Source organism: Neolamprologus brichardi, chromosome 17 (assembly GCF_056152115.1).
Source record: "Neolamprologus brichardi isolate AB-2024 chromosome 17, ASM5615211v1, whole genome shotgun sequence".
Lineage (NCBI taxonomy): Eukaryota > Metazoa > Chordata > Actinopteri > Cichliformes > Cichlidae > Neolamprologus > Neolamprologus brichardi.
Window position 1 is genome coordinate 10,984,338 of NC_142120.1, and position 21,260 is coordinate 11,005,597.

At 39.6% G+C, this 21,260-nt stretch overlaps 1 protein-coding gene across 2 annotated transcripts in view; it reads right to left on the reverse strand.

The window, feature by feature from the left end:
* Positions 1 to 14,171, reverse strand: part of cacna2d4a (calcium voltage-gated channel auxiliary subunit alpha2delta 4a) — a 98,146-nt gene extending 83,975 nt beyond the window's left edge. For both annotated transcript variants that reach the window (XM_087830680.1, XM_087830681.1), the window contains exons 1-12: positions 13,983 to 14,171; positions 11,511 to 11,592; positions 8,094 to 8,210; positions 7,866 to 7,925; positions 6,368 to 6,530; positions 6,144 to 6,275; positions 5,583 to 5,643; positions 3,701 to 3,851; positions 2,834 to 2,908; positions 707 to 796; positions 436 to 549; positions 242 to 320 (exon numbers count right to left, since the gene is read on the reverse strand). In XM_087830680.1, coding sequence (XP_087686806.1) covers positions 242 to 320; positions 436 to 549; positions 707 to 796; positions 2,834 to 2,908; positions 3,701 to 3,851; positions 5,583 to 5,643; positions 6,144 to 6,275; positions 6,368 to 6,530; positions 7,866 to 7,925; positions 8,094 to 8,210; positions 11,511 to 11,592; positions 13,983 to 14,134 — 1,276 coding nt within the window. In that variant the 5' untranslated portion in view covers positions 14,135 to 14,171. The remainder of the gene's footprint in view (positions 1 to 241; positions 321 to 435; positions 550 to 706; positions 797 to 2,833; positions 2,909 to 3,700; positions 3,852 to 5,582; positions 5,644 to 6,143; positions 6,276 to 6,367; positions 6,531 to 7,865; positions 7,926 to 8,093; positions 8,211 to 11,510; positions 11,593 to 13,982) is intronic.
* Positions 14,172 to 21,260: the final 7,089 nt, after the last annotated feature.

The window sequence follows — 21,260 nt, forward strand, 5'->3', positions numbered from 1 at the left end:
GCACCTGATACTTAGTTCCTCATAGTGCCACCTGGAATCACCACAGGGCCAGCACACCTCTTTTGGGAGCACCAGGGGTTTCGTAAGATTCAGAAAATTATTCTTTTTTACAAAAAAATATTCTTTAATCTTCAATTTATTACTGTTGCTGTCTTCCTGTAATGATTATGAAGGATTTGTCAGTACAAACAAATGTGACAACACAAACAAAGCCATCAAATTTAAAGACACTGGGCTTTACCCTTGTTGTTGCAGGCAATCCATTTGACATTTTCAGCAAACGTCATTTCCCGTCCAATCAGATAGGTGAACACTCGAACCTGGAGAGAAAGTCAAGTGCTATATGTAGTACGGCGTGATAAGCCACGCTAATTTAATACTCAGCTACTACAGCTTTTAAAGGATGATATTTGTCTGTGCTGGTCTTTATAATACCCGTCGTTCCGGCCAGTTAAACTCTTGAAAAACATCTTGGAAGTCCTCCATGGCTCCGTCTGTTATCAGCATGATTGCCTGGTTACACAGGCTGCCCTGCCCCAGTGCAGTAGCCTAAACACATAAATATGCACATCCAGTTTAATCAGTTTTAAAAATCTGCACTCAAGCTCTGTGTATTGTGGAGGTAGGAATTCCAAAATAACTTTGCTTCGCTTTTATTACGGCCAAGGGGTAGCAGTTGCTATGATTGTGGCAAGGAAAGACAAACCTCATTGAGAATCCTGAAAGACTCCTTCATTGCTTTTTTTACTTTGCCCTCTCCTTTCACATGAAGCTGTTCCACCAAAAGCTTGAAATGCTGGAGCGAGACCCAGAAAAGTAAACACACAGACACAGTCAGTGAGCCAATGCGCTTCCCTTCGGGCAAACGCAGCCGAATTAGTCACAACAGAAAAAAGAGAGCGAGGGAGACATAGAGAAGAGAGCGCAGTAGAGAGATTATCCCCGGCTTCCTGGCACACTGACCACTAACACCAAAGCTACTGCAACACCAGAAGGTAATCAAGATTAATCAACACACAAACAAAGACAGATTCACATGCACATATAAGGAGGAGGAATGACCATGTAAAAGTGTTTTACTCAGTTTTAAAAAGCTGTAAGTGTGCATGAACTTCTTTTATAAAAGACAAACGCTGTAAAATGTTGCATCTTGCATAGCACAAGGATGGATATAAACACTTCTCTAACTAGTCACTTGTATATGAAAATGCGGTTTTAAGAAGAAGTGAAATTTTAATGTGAAACACTTATCATGACAAAACTGAAAAGGAAATGTGCTTTCTTTGGTGTCAAATACTAAAAGAGAACAAAAACTGCTGCTAACTGCTATTGTCTCTGTGCAAGAGAGGGTTGAAATACAAAGCATTGGCAAAGCCACATACAACCCCAGATCAAACATCTACATGCACGACCACTGCACACGGCTGCAGCTATTAATAGCACGTAAAAGGAGCTCTTGTGTCTGTGCATGTGAATAGTAAATAATTAGAACAATAAGAATAATTGCAAGCGTAGTGAAACTGGTTTTATGTGCTGTAAATTATATTTAAATATAAACATTTAGTCAAAAAAGTGACTCAAAACTGTGGAACAATCTCCTTTTAGAGATCAGACAGGCTTCTTCTCTACCTGTTTTTAAATCACCTCTTTACCCTGGCCTTTGACACCATGTGAGATATTGGGTTTTTTTGTTGTTGTTTTTTTTATTTTAGTTGTTTTTAGTTGATTCTATGCTGTTTTATCTTGTTTTGCTAATATAGGGCTGTTTTAATATTTATGTATTATGTGTTTTATTTATTTATTTTATTCTATTGTTTTTAACTTATTTTCTGTACAGCACTTTGGTCCTGTACTGGGTATTTTAAAGTGCTTTATAAATAAAATTGGTTTGGATTGGATTGGAAACATGCTCGAAATAACTGAAATTGTTGTGAAGTATTATTAAAAAAACAACAATATTGCAAATTGCATTTAATCCCACATATCTGCTCTGTGCTATTCTGACAAATGAGACTGTTTGCTTATGTGCATTTGTACTGTGTCACTGGGGCATGTTGTGTACTGCATCTTTAACATGGTTGGCTTGCAGGTTTGTGTTAAGTAATCTGTCCAGTAATTAAAGCTGAACAAGACTGAAAAAGTGACCCAGTGGGACTTTCAGTAGGACTAAAAATGAATGGTTATGTAGGAATATTGGAACTCTTGTATAACAACTGCAAAACTGATGATTGTCTTCCTCTACATGTGCGTTCCCTCTTGTGCAAGTGTGTCAGCCAACATCTGTAAGCCCATTCTGCTACAGAATATCCTATGTATTCACCCAATCAGATCCCTTGCTGACAGGTCATGTGACCAACTTAAAATTGTCAGCAGCCGGCGACCTCACCCAAACTGCCATGATGTGGAGGGGAGTGAAAGTAGGGCATACTTACAACAAATAAACACACACACACACTGAGACTGAGCAGACTGAGCAGGTGTTGGGAAGTTAAAAAAAAAAGGGAGGACAAAGGGATGAGAAGAAAAATAAAACAATGACATTATTGGTGTTAGACATGGAAATAATTCAAGAGAGAAGAAAAGAAGGGAAATTGGGAAGAATATTGATATTCTTAATATGTTAGCAGAGGCCGAAGTCACATACGCTCTCTAGGGTTTTACTGGTTAAATCCTTTAAAGGGCAGGTTGTTTTAACTGTGATGTGATTACGGCATAAGCTTTGTCTTCAGGGTATTAGCAAGATAACTTGGAATTATTAAGTTACAAGAGGTTAATTCACTTAATCAGCCATGAGCACATGTGCCATTTGTCAAGAGCTGCTTGTGTGTCTTACCTCTCGGTTATCCAGATCAGCCTGTACTAGCGTTCCCTGGAAGCAGGGCTCCACGTAGCGAACATAGTCACTGTACTGGAGACAGAAAACAAATCAAATGAACCAATATGGCGACTGAGCAGCTAATGAAGAGTCAACATGATTAACATTTGCAGCAGGGGACAAACAGTTGTTAGTGCAGTTTTACGACCTGCAGTCAATCACCCTGAACATCACAAAGTAATTAGATTACACTTAATCTCTCCAACCAACCATCTGTAAATATTGACTGTTCATAATGTAACAATATTGAAGTTGTTGGATTTAATATGGAGTATGATTTTAATGTGTTCAAGACCAGTTCTATCAAAGTCAAAGCTAAGTTTCATTTTGAATAGACCTCATAAAAATAATTAACTAAACCATTTTTTAAACTACAGAGTTTAGATATGAAGAAGTACTGTTTTTTTGTTTTGTATTGTTTTGCTGCACGGTCACTCGGCTGAAAGGCGTGTAGCTTTAAATTCTGGTAAAAATACAGCTTAAAAGCAGAGGATGATTACACACGCAGTAATACCAGGATAAACCATGCTTATTACACAGATTTGTAGTTGTAGGGTTACACACAGCCAAAATCCCCCCCAAAAACCTAAAAAGAAAACAAATTTAGAAGCTTTGATGTTACTGAAAATTTATGCCTGGCATGAACCAAATTTTAAATTTGGATCTGTTTGCATGTGTGTGTGCATATGTACCTCCATGTGGACCTGTGCATTAGTTCCAGTGCATTTGTGTGTTTGGGCTTTAATCTCTATGTCACGCTCATCCAGACTTAGACAAATGCTCATTGCATTTGTCTTTTGCATGACTGTTTGCGCATATACTTACAGCTATGATGTTAACAAAGTCATTTTCTCCCAGGGTGTCCAAGATTGTATTAATGGTGTGCTTGGCTATTGTCAGTCTGAGTCCCTTCATGCTGCCACTGACATCCACGACGATTACTACATCTTTAGGAGATGTGGCTGCTTGTATATACCTAAAAGGACATAGAGAGAAAGAAGAAGTAGGTATAAGATGCACTACAACCTACATTTAACACCAAGTATGACCAGATTGGGTGTTATGTACTGCTAGTCCAGCAGCTAGGAGGAGCAGACAGTGTTTATCCTTTTATATGTTCCTCTGTCCGTCTGTTCAGTCCCTTCATCTCTTTATTACCATCCCCTGATTTTTCCAAGCTAATTAACATAAATGAGATTTCCCCTCGAGCAGCAGGTGTGATCGGCAACTTTCCAGATTTACTCTGTCTGTTTCCTTGATCTCTGCTTCCCAGGACAACTGTATTTATGTCCGGAAACCAGACAGAGTTCCCACAATCGAAACAGTCCTTTGTCTTTGTGATAGATCTCTTTACAGCAAATAAAATGTCACATGTTGCCGAGTCTATCCAGTCTTTTAAATCACGTCTTAAAACTTATCTTTTTACTTTGGCCTTTGATTCTAACTAGCTGGCTGTTCTAGCTTATTGTGTTGTTACCTATTGTTTGTTGTCCTGTTTTATTGTTTGTTTTAATTGTCTCATGTTTTTACTGACTGTGAAGCACTATGGTCAACACTGTTGTTTTAATATGTGCTATATAAATAAATTTTGATTTGATTTGATTTGATGTTTCAGCAGCAAGGAAATAAGCATAAACACTAAATTAATGATGGCTGAATTCTAGTTAACTACTTCAGTGCAACAGTGCATATTACACTGTCATGTACACTCACCGCACTTCATTAGTCACACATCACTAGTACAAAGTTAGACCCCCTTTTTCAGAACTTCCTTAATTTTGTGGTATAGATTCAACAAGATCCAGGAAATATTCCTCAGAGATTTTGCTCCATATTGACAAGATGGCATCACATAGTTGTTACAGATTTGTTGTCTGCACATTCATGGTGCAAATCCCCTTGAACTAATAAATACTTTTTAGTTTCCTGTTCTTAGCTGACAAGCGTGGCACCCGATGTGCTCATCTGTTTCAAGGTTCAATGGGTTGTGTCTTCAGAGATGCTCTTCTGCATACCTTGATTACAACAAGTGGTTATTTGAGTTACTCTTGCCTTCCTCTCAGCTCAAAGCAGTCTGGCCATTCTCTTCTAACCTCTGCCATTCACTTGATAATTCTTGCTCCATTTCCCAAACACTCAACACGTCATCTAGTATCAACAACCATATCAAATTCAGAGACACTTGAATCATCCTTCTTTCCCATTCTGATGATAAGAATTCTTGAGACAGTCAAATACACCTAGAAAGTATGGGTGTACCATACTAGACTGCCTAATAGTGCATAGTGGGGTGGCTGTAGCTCAGGTGGTAGAGCAGGTCATCTACTGATCGGAAGGTTGGTGGTTCGATCCCTGGCTTCCCCAGTCTGCATGCCAAATATCCTTGGGCAAGATACTAACCCCAAATTGCTCTCCGATGCATCCATCGGAGTATGAATGTGTGTGTGAATGTTACTTAGAAAGCACTTAGAAAAATGTGCTTGTGCGAATGGGTGTGAATGGGTTAATGTACAAGTTGTGTACAGCGCTTTGAGTGCTCAGAAAGAGTAGAAAAGCGCTATATAAGAACCAGTCCATTTACCATTTACCATAGTAACTGTTGACTGGGAGTGATCAGATCTGTAAGTGGGGTTTGGAGCTTCATTTTGAGAGAGCTAAAGATAATCAAAAGGCATCAATGGGGAAGGACAGGGCAGTATCGCCATACCAGTTTCTGTTTCTGCAATCAAATGTGACGACACCGTTTTCATCTGGAGTCCATTGGATGCCTGAAAGAAAACAGAGAGAGTGCAGATGATGGTCAGAGGACAAACTCCTGCTTGGACGATTTTTTGGTTGGACGGATGAACAACTGATGTCAAAATGAATGCTGTGGTGACAAACTGTCAAACAAGGCTGTGATGGGTGATGCAGAGGGTGAGTAAAACAAGCTGTCACATATCTTCTGTTAATTACCCTTGCTCTCTCTCACAAACACACACACACGCACTCAGACAGACATGTACACACACAGAATTTATTAGCAGCCAGACTCTCACCGAGACTGACTCATCATGTTTGACTGTTTCTTGCGCTGTCAGTTGCTGTGTAAGTACAGTACACCGTTTGGCTTATGTAGCTGAATGTTTATCTACAGTGCTGTTCATGTTGTTTTAACACTGTATCATCACAGGAGAAAAGTGCAGCCAAGGGTACCATCAATTAACACACTGTGCTACAATTCTGGGACGCACATTTGCTGGCCCAAGTGTAGGTGACTCAGACGTACCTGGATATAGCCTGAAAAAGCCTGTAGAACTGCCAAAGTACTGCCAGGTGAGAGTTGGATCCGCCTGGAAGTTATCAGCGAAAACATCATTCAGAGCCTCAGACATGTAGACTCCATTGAGAATATCAGGATCTACAAAACAGAGAGAGGTAATATATTCTACTGCCAATCTGGTGTATTATGCAGCATTTGCAATTATATTCAAGGCTTTATGGTTGTGTTACCTCTGTTGTAGACATTTGTGGGAACTTGTATGTTACTTTGCTGTATGCTGACTGGCAGTTTATTAAAATGTTCGTTTTCCTCCAAAGGGAATTCTCCACCCAGTGGGACTGCATTCCCATCCTCATCCACGGTGTTGATCAACATGGAGTTATAATAGTCAAACTACAGAAAAAAGTGACAGTTGGTGGCTGTACATATATACTAACATGAGTAACCAATAAGAACAAACAGTTGGTTATAATTCAGTTATAAGTCTGTGGATATTTTTTTTCAAAAGGGCTGAAAATCAGCTCACAAACTGGATCATTAAAAGACAAATTGAAGCTCGCTCCACTCTTGAGGCTTCACAGTAGCTATCCATCTTTAATGTACAGTTTGTGGTTAGTTAACAAAGAGTCCTGTATTAAAATGCCTGACGTCAGGTCATTTCTCTTTTTGCGGCTACTGTACTGGTGATTAAAATACTGCCAAATCATATTTGGGTTTATGGTCATGCATTATCAGGTGTGCAGAGGTTTTGAGTGACAAGTGTGGGGCCGCTTTGTGTTTGCCGTTTGGTGGCGAGGAGTTGGGCATTGGATTTCTCTGGTAAAATGCTCTTCTGAGCTTGTTTTTTGCTAGCCTAAATTAGCATCCCATTTGTTCTCGCAGTGAAATATAAGGTAGAGAAAAAAACGTTTACATCTTAACTGCTTGGTGTGCGGTTACTGGAGGTTGCTGGCTATCACTGTGAAATCTGTGATACCTTCTTGTGATTGCTTTGGTCACTAGCAGATTGTTGCAGTTACCAATGGTTTGCATGAAAGCCCCCAACTTGTCTTCTGACACTCAGCAGCTAAACACAGAGCAGTAGTGAAACTTGGCAAAAAACTGCAACGCAAATGGAAATGAAGAATGTTTGCCTTCAAAGTAAAAGCTTTGCCTTCAGTTGTTTCAAGAGGCAAAACTTTTTAAGGTAATCTGTCTCTGTTTGCAGCTTGGGTCAAAACTTTCACAGCTTAGTCACTGAGCACAACTGCTCAGTGACTAATTGTTGAGTCACTTTCTTCCTTGCAAACTTTGGGCAACTTTAGCAATCTACTGCCCAAAGCAATCAAAAGGAGGGTTTTAGTGTAGTTCCCTATACCTCTTTGAAAACAATTTCACTTAGCCAACCATTGGACAATGAATTGGAGAATATATATTTTTGCTAGAGTCTTGCCAGGGACTCACCAGCCAGTATGGATGCCAGGGTAACTAAGGTAGCTACTCAGCCAGGATTAGCATTAGCTCACAAGTTGCTCACACTGCCCTTTTATCCAAATCACATATTCAATTCATTTTTAAAAAAAAACTAACAAACAACAAAAATGGCAAAATTTGAGTTACAAAGCAATAGGTCTCATGGCGAGGACATACATTTTTACATAGAGTGTCTGAGCTTTCTACTAGCAATGGGACTCTTATTGTGTATAAGCTGACAAATGAAAAATTTATAAGCAGAAATGTCACCCTTACCTCGAGTGTTTCATTGTACTCATGGTCCAGATCTGCATCCTCTGCTGCTTCTGCTAATCTCTGTGATAAAAGGTAAAGCATTACAGATTTTCTTTTTCTTTTTTAAGTAGCAAAGTGCAGCATTACACAAACCCACACTAGTTTACCATGTATCAGTGTTTGATTTGATGATTGCCCATTTGGTTGACATTAGTTTTTTTTTTTTTACTCTGCATGCATAATTATTACCTTAACAGCTTTCATCTTCCTCCCAAGCATCTCTTCCATTTCTTCCGCAAACCTTTTCACCAGTTCGTCTCCATTCACCTCCTCTATCTTCACTGTACCTTCAATATCCTTGTATTTCTTTAAAACACACACACAATTCAATTTAAAAAGAAAGACTTGTTTAAAAAAATGTAAAACACTGTGCCAGCCTTTGCAAGACTGTTTTAAGACAACAAAACACAATTATAAACGATTTCTACATTTTCAACAACACACGAAACCAAACAGTCCCCTCTGAAAACAGAGATCAACTGTACAGGCAACAATCCTGATACACAAACCTTCACACCAGGCATTTACAGGTGTCCTGACTTCATCCTCTCCCTCCACTCCTCACTATTTTGTACAAAGTGATGGTAATGTTTTCAAAGATTTATAATTCAGATGTATAATAGGCAGACATAAAAACGAGTCTTAATCCTGACATGTTATTATAGCAGTGGCATTCAAAATGATCACCAAAAAACAGAATACATTTTTAAACATATTTATGTTTTCTTTTTTTTCTAGTCCAACAACCAGTCAGCCAAATAATACTCATAGTATTTGTTCACAGTAGAATCACAGCAGCTGGATAAATGCAATTTAAGGGATCCCATACTGTTACTGCATGAGGACTGAAAGGTTAACTTCCTGCACTAAAAATAATGTAATGACATTTACCCATCTTGTTTGTTTTGTATTTTTCTGTTGCCTTTATAAAGATGATTACCATTAATTACAATATATTACAATTATTATCAAATTTGCTCAGGGAATAGATTCGATAAGCCATGTGTCCCATGCAACAGTGCAACATCCATCTAATAACTAAGATAAGTTAGATACTCATATAGATAAATAACAGATGTAAAATGAGAAAAACTCACAATATACGGATCTTTTGCAGGTTTGTTTGGGGGGGAAAGCCCTCTTTGTAGCTCCAACATGTTTATGACTGTCAAACAGAACCCCAAACACTCAATATCCTACCCAGTTTACTCAGGCAAGAAGACAGAATCACTAAGTGTTCCACTTATAACAAGAAGCCTATTGATTAGGCAGAGGTGGATGATTTATGGCTCCTTGGTGCAAGGATACGACTAAAGCGCTGGCTGTTATTACACACCACTGGCTGAATAAAAATACATTTTGCAGATAGGAAAGATACAGCAAATTAATAGGGCTGTTATGGATACAGTTACTACAGCAAGTGTTGCTCGTGTGATAACTGAAGCACTTACAAGCACCACAATGCTTTCTGTTTTTGATCAGGTTGATATCTTACAAGCTGTGAGGTTGGACAGTGTAGAAAACTGTTTATAACAGCTAAATCAGTAAGGATTGGTTATTTGTACAGCTTGTTTGGTTAACGTTGTTAACACACATTTTGTGAGCCTGCATAGCAGATGGTGAATGGACCTGCTAGCGATATTACAGGGTGGCATGCAGTGCAAGCTCACACGTGCTAATTACTAAAAGGCATTGGAATTGTATTTGAATTAAATGTGTCATCAGATTGTTCTCTAGGCCATGCGCAGATGTTGTACAGCAAATGTATGTCAGTCTGCCGTGTTCTTATTGGCTGATGTAATGCACAGAAGGGGGAGAAATGATGAATTCCCACTCTGAGCCTTTCAGTTTTGCAGCATAATATTGTATTTTTTGTAAGATTTCTTTGTCCATTCCCAGCTTCCAGTTCCAACTTTAGTTTTAAATATTTGTGTAGCTGGTAATACAATAAGAGGTGCAGGTAGAGGGAGAGCTCAGCCCCAAATAACCTTCCCTGTATGTTCCTCTCTGTATACTTTTGCGTGACTAATCATCAATAAAGGCATGTTAACCATACCATACCATAACCATCATTAAATATAGCCTAAAAATAATCATTTGCCTGTCTGAAATGGGAAATTAGTGAAGCATACTATGTCTTGTAACATGTACTTGGGCATGATGTCTTGAGCTAGTATGTACTGTATGAGTAATAATTTGTTGATATCTGACAACATCTATTTATAAATGTATATTATATTAAATGGACAGTTCACCCCCAATAAAATCAAGTTCTGCTTGTTTTGATGTGAATAGCCCCATTTTGGTGAGCCTGTTGTAGAGATTTCTGTCCTATTTTGAATATAATGGAATCAAATGGCATTTCACTTGGCATGCTCCAAAGGGCAAGAAAATACATAACACTCAGCAGGAATGTTCCATCCATCCATCCATCTTCTTCCGCTTATCCGGGGCCAGGTCGTGGGGCAGTAGCCCAAGCAGAGAAGCCCAGACCTCCCCTCCCCAGTCACCTAATCCACCTTGTCCGGGGAAACACCAAGGCGTTCCCAGGCCAGCCGAGAGATATAATCTCTCCAGCGTGTCCTGGGTCTGCCCCAGGGCCTCTTCCCGATGGGACATGCCCAGAAAATCTCACCCAGGAGGCATCCTTGTCAGATGCCCGAACCATCTCAACTGACTCCTTTCAATGTGAAGGACCAGTGGCTCTACTCTGAGCCCCTCCCGGATGGCCGAACTTCTGACTCTATCTCTAAGGGAGAGGTCAGCCACCCTTCGGAGGAAGCCCATTTCTGCCACTTGTATCCGCAATCTCATTCTTTCGGTCACTCCCCACAGCTCGTGACCATAGGTGAGGGTAGGGACATAGATCGACAGGTAAATTGAGAGCTTCGCTTTTATACTCAGCTCTCTCTTTAGCCGCAGCACCAATCCGTCTGTCGATCTCCCGCTCCCTTCTCCCATCACTCGTAAACAAGACCCTGAGATACTTAAACTCATCCACTTGGAGCAAGAACTCGTCCCTGACCCAGAGTGGGCACTCCAACTTTTTCTGGCTGAGGAGCATGGCCTTATATTTGGAGGTGCTGATTCTCATTCTGACCGATTCACACTCGGCCGCGAAACCGTTCCAAAGTCAGCTGGAAGCCATCACCCAATGAATCCGACAGAACCACACCATCCAAAAACAGAGATGAGATTCTGAGACCACCCAAGTGAAAGACTTCTGCCACTTGGCTTGGAATGTTCCCTTCCAGAAATTCCGAACCAGTCAGCCGACTAATGTAATTCTCTCCTTTTTGCTCTGTTTGTGGTCTCCACCAACTCCAAATGGGAATTTCTGTCTATTTCAATAACTTGCTTGTTTTCTGCTTGCCATGTGGTCCTGGTAATTTGACTTACTGTGCAGTTTTAGACCTGGTTACTGAAAAAAAGATAATCCAAAAACCTTGCAAGGAGCAATTTCATATATAAGCTGCTTTTTCCCCCTATTGAACTCCTTACATGAGCTGTGTTATCATACTGACGAATGCAATGTAAATATTAATGGCTCACCCACCTGGCTGATAGTTAATAAAAATGTAACTTCATAGATGAACTGTCTCTTACCTTCTGCAGAAGTTTAGCTCCAGAGTACCTGGCGGACAAAGCAGTTATCTCTTTGCCAAATGACACGGCCCACTGCTGCACCCTGAACAGACAAAATACATTATCAATGGAAGGTAGATACCCTTATATAGGTAAAGACACAGCTACTAGCTCAAATTAATAAACCCATTATAAAACACTGGAAATGACCAGAAATGTACACAGCAAAACATTTAAGCACTTACTGCACACTCACTACTGACAGAGTGAAGCAGATTATTTCAAGGTGATACTTAAAATAGACATTGTACCGGGTCAAGAGGTTATTCTGTGCTCACTAACATGCAGCAATTCTACAAATCCTCAGTGTGAATGCCAATGAGGTAAGGTAATAGAGTTTAGAGAGCAGACAGGATGTGACAGATGGCTTAACCTATGGGGAGTCAGTCAGCTCGCTGCTAGTTTGCAGGCAGTCTTGCCAGCATCGGTACTGAAAACTGGCTTATCATTTGTTGACTTGTTGATATTGTCATAGCAAAATTTGAGTGTGTTCATTTTAAAATGTGAGGGCCAACAGTGTGCAAGCCGTCTACTGTACTGTCAATATTCTTCTTCAAGAGATTTTGTTTAGTATTACCATTCTGGTTAATCATAATCTAGCCGATCCCTGTTCCTGTTTCAAGGCAGCATCAAGAACATCAAGTGTCATAAAACAATATTATGATATTATTGAAGCAGGAGATTATCTCCTCTGACACTGGGTTAGGAAATTTGTGCATTTTTAATGATTTATTTTAAAATTAAACTTATTAAAATGGCTATACTATAATTTTCGAACCAGTATCTGTACCAGTCAGATCAAGAACAGGCCTTTGACACACCAACCAGGTTGCAGAAACAACTTCAATGAACAGTGAAAGTATTTTACTTACTTCATTTTTCAATAGATAAACTTGATTTTATCCCCAAAGAAGAAAAAGATCTATGTGTACACTTATACTGTTTATTCCAGAGCAAAGACGTGTTTTTAGTAACAGCTCACAGAAAGGTGCAATGTTTCCTACTGGCATTAGGGTTGCATAGCCTTAGAGGATAAAGATCTGACCTTCTTGGCCTGGAATGTTCCGGTCGTGACACTGTTAACTTTCACAGCCATAAGGGACCTGCTGCCATTTCTTCCCTAGGCAGAGTGCGGCATTTGGGGCTTAGTGACCTATGTTGGACAGTTGAACTCTGGTGTCCCCAGAGCTTCATCTGCCGTCACCAGCCTGACTGCTGACAACACATACAATAAACTCTTTAAGCTGTATAGCTACAAATCTTATACACTGCACTGAATACAACTCTAATCTGCACAGGCAGACATTGCTTTATGGTTTTGGTCGATAGATGTAAGTATGTAAAGCCTGTCATGCAAACTTTAACAACATCCATGCTAACAAAGTGCTGTGCTTCTCAGTCTCTCTCAACCCATTCAATTTTTTATCACTTTTACATATACAGTCACACACACATGCGCACAAATTCTTCTGCTAACACACAGCTCACACACTCACACGCAAACAAGGCTACTGCAGACTGACAGGACTGTATCGATCTGTTCTTGTCTTTCGTCAGCAAGGCGGTTGAAAACCGTTAAGGCGAAAGAGCTTCGTCTTGCCTTTGGAGAATAAACAAACACAGCATTTTGTCCCAAAAAGAAATATCCACCTAAGATAAACTGATCGGTAATCGTACACAGTCTTACAAAGTCAACACTCTGTGAAAGCAAAACACATTACGCAATATAAACCGGTCCCTCTCATGGGAAGGCAATCATTGTACATGTTTGAAAAGCAGTTTTACAGTAGAAGTAACAAGCCTTGTGATATGTACATTTGATTAAATGCAAACATAGCAGGACTCCATCAATCTGTATAAGCAGAGCATTGGTGTTTGCCAGCATGGCTCTAGGTGACTGCTGTGTGTTGACAGCGCTAACCACTTGATCACCATGCTGCCTTTTCCTACACAAAATCTTTTCTAACAAAAAAAAATTGTAATTTTTATTTTTTAAAAATGAATGTCTCTTTATCTCTAGTCAGACTTATATGTCAGATTATTTGAATGTGGCTGTAGAGAGGAGAACAGTTTGGCAGTTCGCTGTACCCCACAGGTGTCCAGATGGTCCATATGTATGTAGAATAATCAGCCAACCTAGAAGGAACACTATTGACTCATCCATCTGACATATGGCTTAAAGAAGGATCATACTGCACGTAGAGCTGCCAGGGTGTGCACACAGAAATTACCTGATTTAAAAAAAGGCTGTGTGTCTATATTTGCCACTGAATGGCAGCATACTGGGTGCCACTGTGATTGAGGATACAGCCATGATATGGGTATGTAAACAAAAACAAATGCAAAAATGAAATTAATTTCAGAATAAATGCAGCTTTATACAAACACCAGACACCAGTCAACTCTCTATTTTTCTAGCGCAGTTTTACTTACGTTTCTGGTGAGATCTTCATTTGACCATCAGTCATGAGGCACAGTGAACTGGAGAGGATAATCCACATCAGCATCATCAGCCTCCCGCTGTATGGCCCACTTCTGTCTAATTTAATGGCATTCCTAGCTTTTCCCAGACTCCAGCAGTTCATCCCTGCAGCTGCCGTACGCTGGAGAGAAATTGAGGAAGTCTGAACAGTGAAAAAGCATGAATTTAGAAATGCTCAGGTCAAAGAGCAAACCCACAGAGAGAGAAACCTGAAGTCTTGGCACAGATCTACACATACAGGGTGGAACACAATGCACCTTCTCTAACCGACATCTACTTCATTAACTGTGAAAAAAGGGTGAGCATTAGCATTAACCTCCTCGCTTCTTTGGAATATTTAAAAGTAACAGAATTAGCCCAGCCAGGTTCTGCAGCACCACTTACAGGCTGTCTTAGCTAGTTTATGGCAGTAATAACATCTTTATATGAACATTTATCATTTATACCTAGATCACTCTCTGTCAAGTTAGGTTGTTGACACTTTTGTGCATGCTAATTGAACTATATTCCAGTCATGTATGTTGAAGTTGCACGAAAGCACAGAGTATTATTGCTTCTGTAAAGTCTTGTAGCTATAATACAAAAAATTACAACTACCACATGCACATCACTGAACTGTTATCACCTTGAAAAAACAATAAAACTAATGTACCTCTTGATCAAGAATGGTTCAATTATTTTTCTCAAGTGGCCACATGAGAAACTGGGACTGTTTTAGGAGACCGGACCAATTCTGTACTCAGAAGGTGTGTTCGATTTGGCAAACTGGTTGTTGAATCCCAAAGGGGATTTGGGTCTTCCTTTGGGGGTTCACCTGAAAGGGCTCAGTATTCATTTTTCGTTATAATCTTACTGGAGCAGCCCTCCACAGTAGTCACAATTCCTCATGTGGCCCTTTGGGAAAATTAATTGCTCACCGCTGCTCTTGAGTCATGCTTCTGGTAAAGTAGTCTCTTTAATTCTCTCTTTTAGCACTATTTTGGTATCTACCAACTCTGGAGGGATGTTTACCTTGTTGCTAGCTAGCTAGGCCTGAGCAGATGCAGACAGTTGATTTTAAGAGCTTGTTTAGAACTTATTACTAAAATGTACAGACTATTTTCTTTGCACCAAATTACCCCTCTGCACCATGTCACGATGCAGAAAGAAGCCACATGTTCCTGACAGCACATGGACAGCATGACATGATGTAAATATTAACTGTGCACCAGTCAGTTGACCTTCACTGTTATTAGCATTTGAAAATGCTAACAATGCTAAAAAAACGTTTTGGGGTTGTATTGAGTTTGATGTATGATGAATGATGAATTTTCCAGATGCATTTAATGGCACTTCAAGTGCTATAAGGTGAGTGGCACCAAGTTCTGTTATACTCAGTCTCTATCTACAAAACAATTGCATGTATATGATATAACTACCCCAGTTCATCCCAGTCAAAAGCTGCATTTAAACTTTATTAAACTGAAGTATAGTGCAATAAGTTATGGCAGAATTTTGGTCACAGACACATAAGTATTACTCTTTTCATTATAAAATATTGATCATAATTGGTCATCACTTTGTAGCACAACACCAACTTATCTTAAAGAGCAAAACAAAGAACTTGCTTTCAAGATCTTTTTGACTACTTGCCTGATAGATTATTTGTTCAGAAAAAATCTCAAGGTCCAGTGTACAGCCTTCTGAAGGACAGTCATGTATAGTCCAAATCTTAAGCCCATCAAGATGGGAAAAAAGATGCTGGCTTTGTCACCAAGCAGGCTAAAATATGTAAAGATCCATAGTAACATTTAGAGAATCTGTGAAAGTCCAAACCGAAAGGATAGCAAAAAATAGAAAAGCATGGGCATGTGACTATAGGTTAAATATGCCATCTTAAAAACATTTAGAGTTAACACTGACTTTGGGCTCATGTGGAAACAACGTGAAACCTTCTTTCCAAGTGAAAACAAAGATGCCATCTGATGCCCAATTTAAAAGCTGGAATATTAATACACAAAATTAGGAAAATAGTTCAGTAAACCCATATTTTCAGAGCTCACAAAAGAACCAAAAAGTATGTAGGTCAAGGAAGAAAGTTGAAACATAGCAAGTGTGAATGATGATGATTCGATGTCAGCTGAGCTGGATGTCCCGGCATACAAAAGAAACTAGAAAGCTTTTCTCTCCAGTGTCAAAGGTCACTTCTGTGCACATGGGATCACAATAGAGCATCTCCATTTTTCTACGCCTCCCTCTCCAAGGCTCTTAATCTGATTTCTGTCCCCCCCATTATTGACGTCTGTTTTTCTTGCTTGTTTTCTCGGATCAGCACAATCCCACAAAAATAGGAGAAAACTTCAGTCTTCACACGACTTCCATTATCGGGCAGTGTGATTTTATTTCTTCCAGGTAAGGCACATGCACAGGTTCCAAAAACAAATCCAACCCCGCTGCAACTTCCAATTATTCTGCCGACCCTTGTGCTGACCTCACGTCTTCACAGGTCCAAAATCCAAAACAAAAAGCACAGGGAGACGACTACGCTGCTGGATGGAAGGTAAGACAGATGGACTAATGGATGCACGGATGGATAGTGGGACTTCCTCTCTCTCCAGAATCTCTCTTCCTCCTCTCCAGCACCAGTTTATACCATAATCCATGCAGGATTAAACCCCTCCTCCCTCATTCCCTCCTTTTCCCACTCCATGCCTCTTGCTCTCTCTCTCTCCATACAAGCACGCTAACACAATCTTTCTCTCTCTCTGGCCCTCATCTTCTCTGTATCACTCTTTGACCCACTGTCTTTCTACTCTTTCTTTTCTTTCTAGTTGCTTTTCTCTGTTTTTTTCTCTTAATCTTTCTTGTCAGGCTCTCACCTGCTTTTTTGTCTTTTCATTGCTTTCTCTTAATCTTCCTCTGTATTATTATTATTTTTAACCAAAAATGACAGTGGATTGAGGCTGTAATAAGAATTCAACAAAGTAAGGGGGACACAAGAACGGGATGTTGAGAGGAAGAGGAGGGGAAAGAACACGTTTAACTGACACAATCATAATACAAACACATTGAGACACCTAGTGGACTTTCATTGTCTCACATATACACGTGCACACATGCACTCACAATATTGCAGAATTAATCCATCAGCTCTGTCCATGTCCATATAGCACATTTTTCAAGTATGCTCTCATAGTTCTTTTTTCCCTGTTAGAGATACTTTCATTCACATATTCATCCTATAATCCATTTAAAAATCGTAGTATTATTTTAAATCACTTACTTTTACACCACTGCAAAAACCTGGAACCTGTACCTCATATGAACGTTGTTTTTTTTCTTTTTTTGATTTTCAGGGTGATTTTTTAAAAACCTACTACAGTAGGTGTTTAAAAATCTTACTTGTGTGAGCTTTTCTAGGTTTAATAAGTAAGTACTGGGCCCCACTGATGAGATTTCAGACCCCAGAAAACAGCCCAGTAAGTCAGAGTCAGGAGAGGCTTTCCTGGTGCAAACTACATTGTCAGCCACCCTTAAATGGCCTGTTAGTTGCTGCAGTTTAAAAAGGTCTATTGTCGGCACACACTACTGCCTCAGTAAAAATTTGGCCACATTACCCATATTTATAAACAAGCCTATGGAGTATGATCTATAAAACTGATAACAATTTGTTTCAGTTTGCCATCACATGTTTTATGTATAGAGTATCCAATGCTATTACCTATAATAAAAAAAAAATTGGTAGTCTACCAACCACTTATCTTTGTGTTTGGACACTCTTGTAAGAGGGACATTAATTTAAAGAAAGACAACAGGAGAACAACATGCATACCAACAACATGCCAGCTACAGACTACACTTAACTGTTCTTTAATGCAAATATCTAATAAGTCAATCACATGGCAGCAACTCAGTGAATTTAGGCATGTAGACATGGTCAAGATGGTCTGCTGAAGTCCAAACTGAGCATCAGAATGAATAAAGGTGATTTAAATGACTTTGAATGTGACATGGTTGTTAGTGAGTATTTAAAAAACTGCTGATCTGCTGGGATTTGCTTATGTAGCCATCTCTATGACTTAGAGAAAATATTCTGAAAAAGAGAAGATATGAATTGAGCAGCAGCACCTATAAGGGTGAAAATACCTTGTTGATGCAAGACATCAGTGGAAAATGGACAGTCTGCTTAGAGCTGACAGGAAGGCAACAGTAACTCAAATAATCGGCCTTTGCTGTATGCAGAATTGCATCTGTGAATGTGCGACACATCAAATCTTGAAGAAGACGGTCTACAGCAGCAGAGGGCCACTCCTGTCAGCTAAGAACAGGAAACTGAGGCTACAGTTTGCATAAGATCACCAAAGCTGGACACCAGAACATTAGAAAACCTTTGCCTGGTCTGATAAGTCTTGGATTTCTGCTGTGACATTTGGATGGTAGGGCTATAAACAACATGAAAGCATGGATCCATCTTGCCTTGTAATAAAGGTTAATGCCGCTGCTGTTGGTGCAATAGTGCTGGGGATAGTTTCCTGGCACATTTTGAACTTTTTAGTACCAAATGAGCATTGTTTAAACACCACAGCCTACCTGAGTATTGCTTCTTATTTATGACCACAGTGTGTCCATCTTCTGATTGTTGCTTCCAGCAGGATAACGCACATCGTTGCAAAGCTTAAAGTATTTAAACTGATTTCCTTGACATGATAATGTATTCACTGTACTCAAATTTCCTCAACAGCCACCAGATCTCAATCCATTCGAGCATCTTTTGGTTGTGGTGGAATGGGAGAAGTTGAATTTATCATGTCAATAAGAACTCAAGTCTCTGAGGAATGTTTCCAACACCTTTTTGAATGTATTCTATGAAGAATAGGGCAGTTCTGAAAGCTAACGGGATCCAGCGCAGTAGTAGCAATCATAGTAACAAAGAGGCCAGTGCATGTATTCGTATGTAATTCAGGCAGGTCATAAACACAGCACCCTTCTGCACTTGTGGTATTACAACTTTTCATAGAAGTCCACTCAGGATGCTGTCTTTCAGTATGAATCAGTATTTCTAATAAAACATAATGTATCATTAAGCTTTATTTAACTACATACATGCACGAACATATAGCTTGAGATAAATACTGCTAAGATACACAGATATTAAACTCTCATGTCTTTGCATATTATACTGTACACACCCACCGAGAGAGAGCGACAGTAAAACATCTGCTCCTGCTATTATGAAAATGCTATAAAACAATTTGGCAGTGCACATAAAGCCTTATGGCTGCGGTGGACGCAGGAAGGGATCAAATTGATAACAAACACTTTAGATAGCGACATGCACCATCACACAGAGGCAATCAGGCAAGCATATAAGTACCATGTACAACCACGCACACACACCAGTAGCGCACAACAGCTGTGGGACTCCTACTCCCAGGCTGACCCAGATCACTGATGCTAGGGATGAAGTCTAAGCTCTGAAACTAAAGGGGATGATCGGACAACAGCTAACCTAGTCGAGAACACACTCTTGAGCAGGTGGGTGTATCATCAGTCTACAACCGGAGTCTACAATCGAGAGATGGCTTCATGAATAGAAATAGAGTGGTTTACAACAGGGTGCAAATCACTGATTACACTCGAGAACAGGAAGGCCAAATTAGTCTTTGCCAGAAAACCTATAAGTGAGCATGCTCAGGAAATTGGACAGATGAATCCACAATTCACTTGTACCAGAATAATGGGGAGAGAAGATTATGAAAAAGAAGAGATATAGTTTATAATCCGAAAAGTATCATTTTAGTGGAAGTGGTATGCTTTGAATGATGCCAGTGTTTATTGATAGAAGTAGCAAGATGAATTCTGAGGGATACAGGGCTGTACTCTGTGCTCAGGCTCAGACGAATGCTGCAAAACTGATCAGATGACACTTCACTTTTTTCATTCCAATATTAAAAATATCCTTTTTATGTTATGTTGTCCAATTTCTTTTGAGTATCTGGAAATGGGGGAGGGGTTTAAAAATATCTGAAATTCCTAAACAGCTTATGCAATACTTTTGATAAATCCCTTGAATTAAATCTGGAAGTCTGCACTTCAGTCACATCTTGCTCGTTTGATTTAAAATCCACTGTGGTGGCGTACAGAGGCCAACCTACAAAAACGCTTTGTCCAAAAACTAACTGCATTTAACTGCATGTTCACACAGTTCAGACATGCAGGGATTTAGGCGGCACACAAGTGTACATCAGAGACAATATGTGTATATTTATTATTTAAGTGAGACTTTTATTATTGGAGAAGCTACCATTTGTTCTTCTTTAGTTAACCAATCGAGTTAGCTCCTGGCTCAGTTTTTAATGTCATATTCTTGTTTTTATCTGTGCAGGTGACAATAAAGGAATCTGAAGGTCTTATAAAATGCACTTTTCTATCCAAAATTCATTTTTTTCTCATCTCAATTTTAAATGTAGCTTGCCATCCTTACTTTATGATTTACATGCTAAACACACTTCTACTAACACTACAATACTAGAGCAGATATCCCCAAAGAAAGTATTACTCACCTGTGCTCCTGCAGAGTTGGCCAGCCTGTGTTTGAAGAGTGAAAGACTGAGACTAGGAAGGTGAGAAGAATTACACAAATATTTTCTTGAAATTTAAAGTAGACCACTGCACAATATCTTCCTTTTGAGAATACAGCACTGACAAACGTGATCTGGAGTCCCTATACAAATCAGAGACTCCGCCTCTCTGGGCAAGGGCGCACACACACACACACACACACACACACCAGAAGTCATTGATTACTCTAGGCCAGAGCTAATAGTCAGCCCTTACATTTAGCTCCATCAGCTAAAGCAATGGTCTGGAACCTCCGAGTCTTAGAAAAAAGAATATGTGTGCATGTATGGGCATCATCCCTTAATAAAAATGTACTCATAAAAGGTCTTAAAAATATTATCCATCCACCCTGACATTCACAAAGATCACCATTAACTCTTTCATTTGAATCAAAGTTTACCTGATTTTGAACTCTGCTTTGGATAAATGAATCCGCTACGCTGCTACTGAAGTTAATGGTAAGTAGAATCCATGACATGCCAAGGCTTGCTGAGGAGAGGAAGCAGGAAGGGAGAGGAGAGGAAGCCTAGTTTTCCCACACTAATCTACTTGGAGGGAGAGCGCAATGAGCCTGTGTAAAAAGTAATGTTTGACGTTCCTGACAGTAAATAGCACTTGTGAAAGCAGAC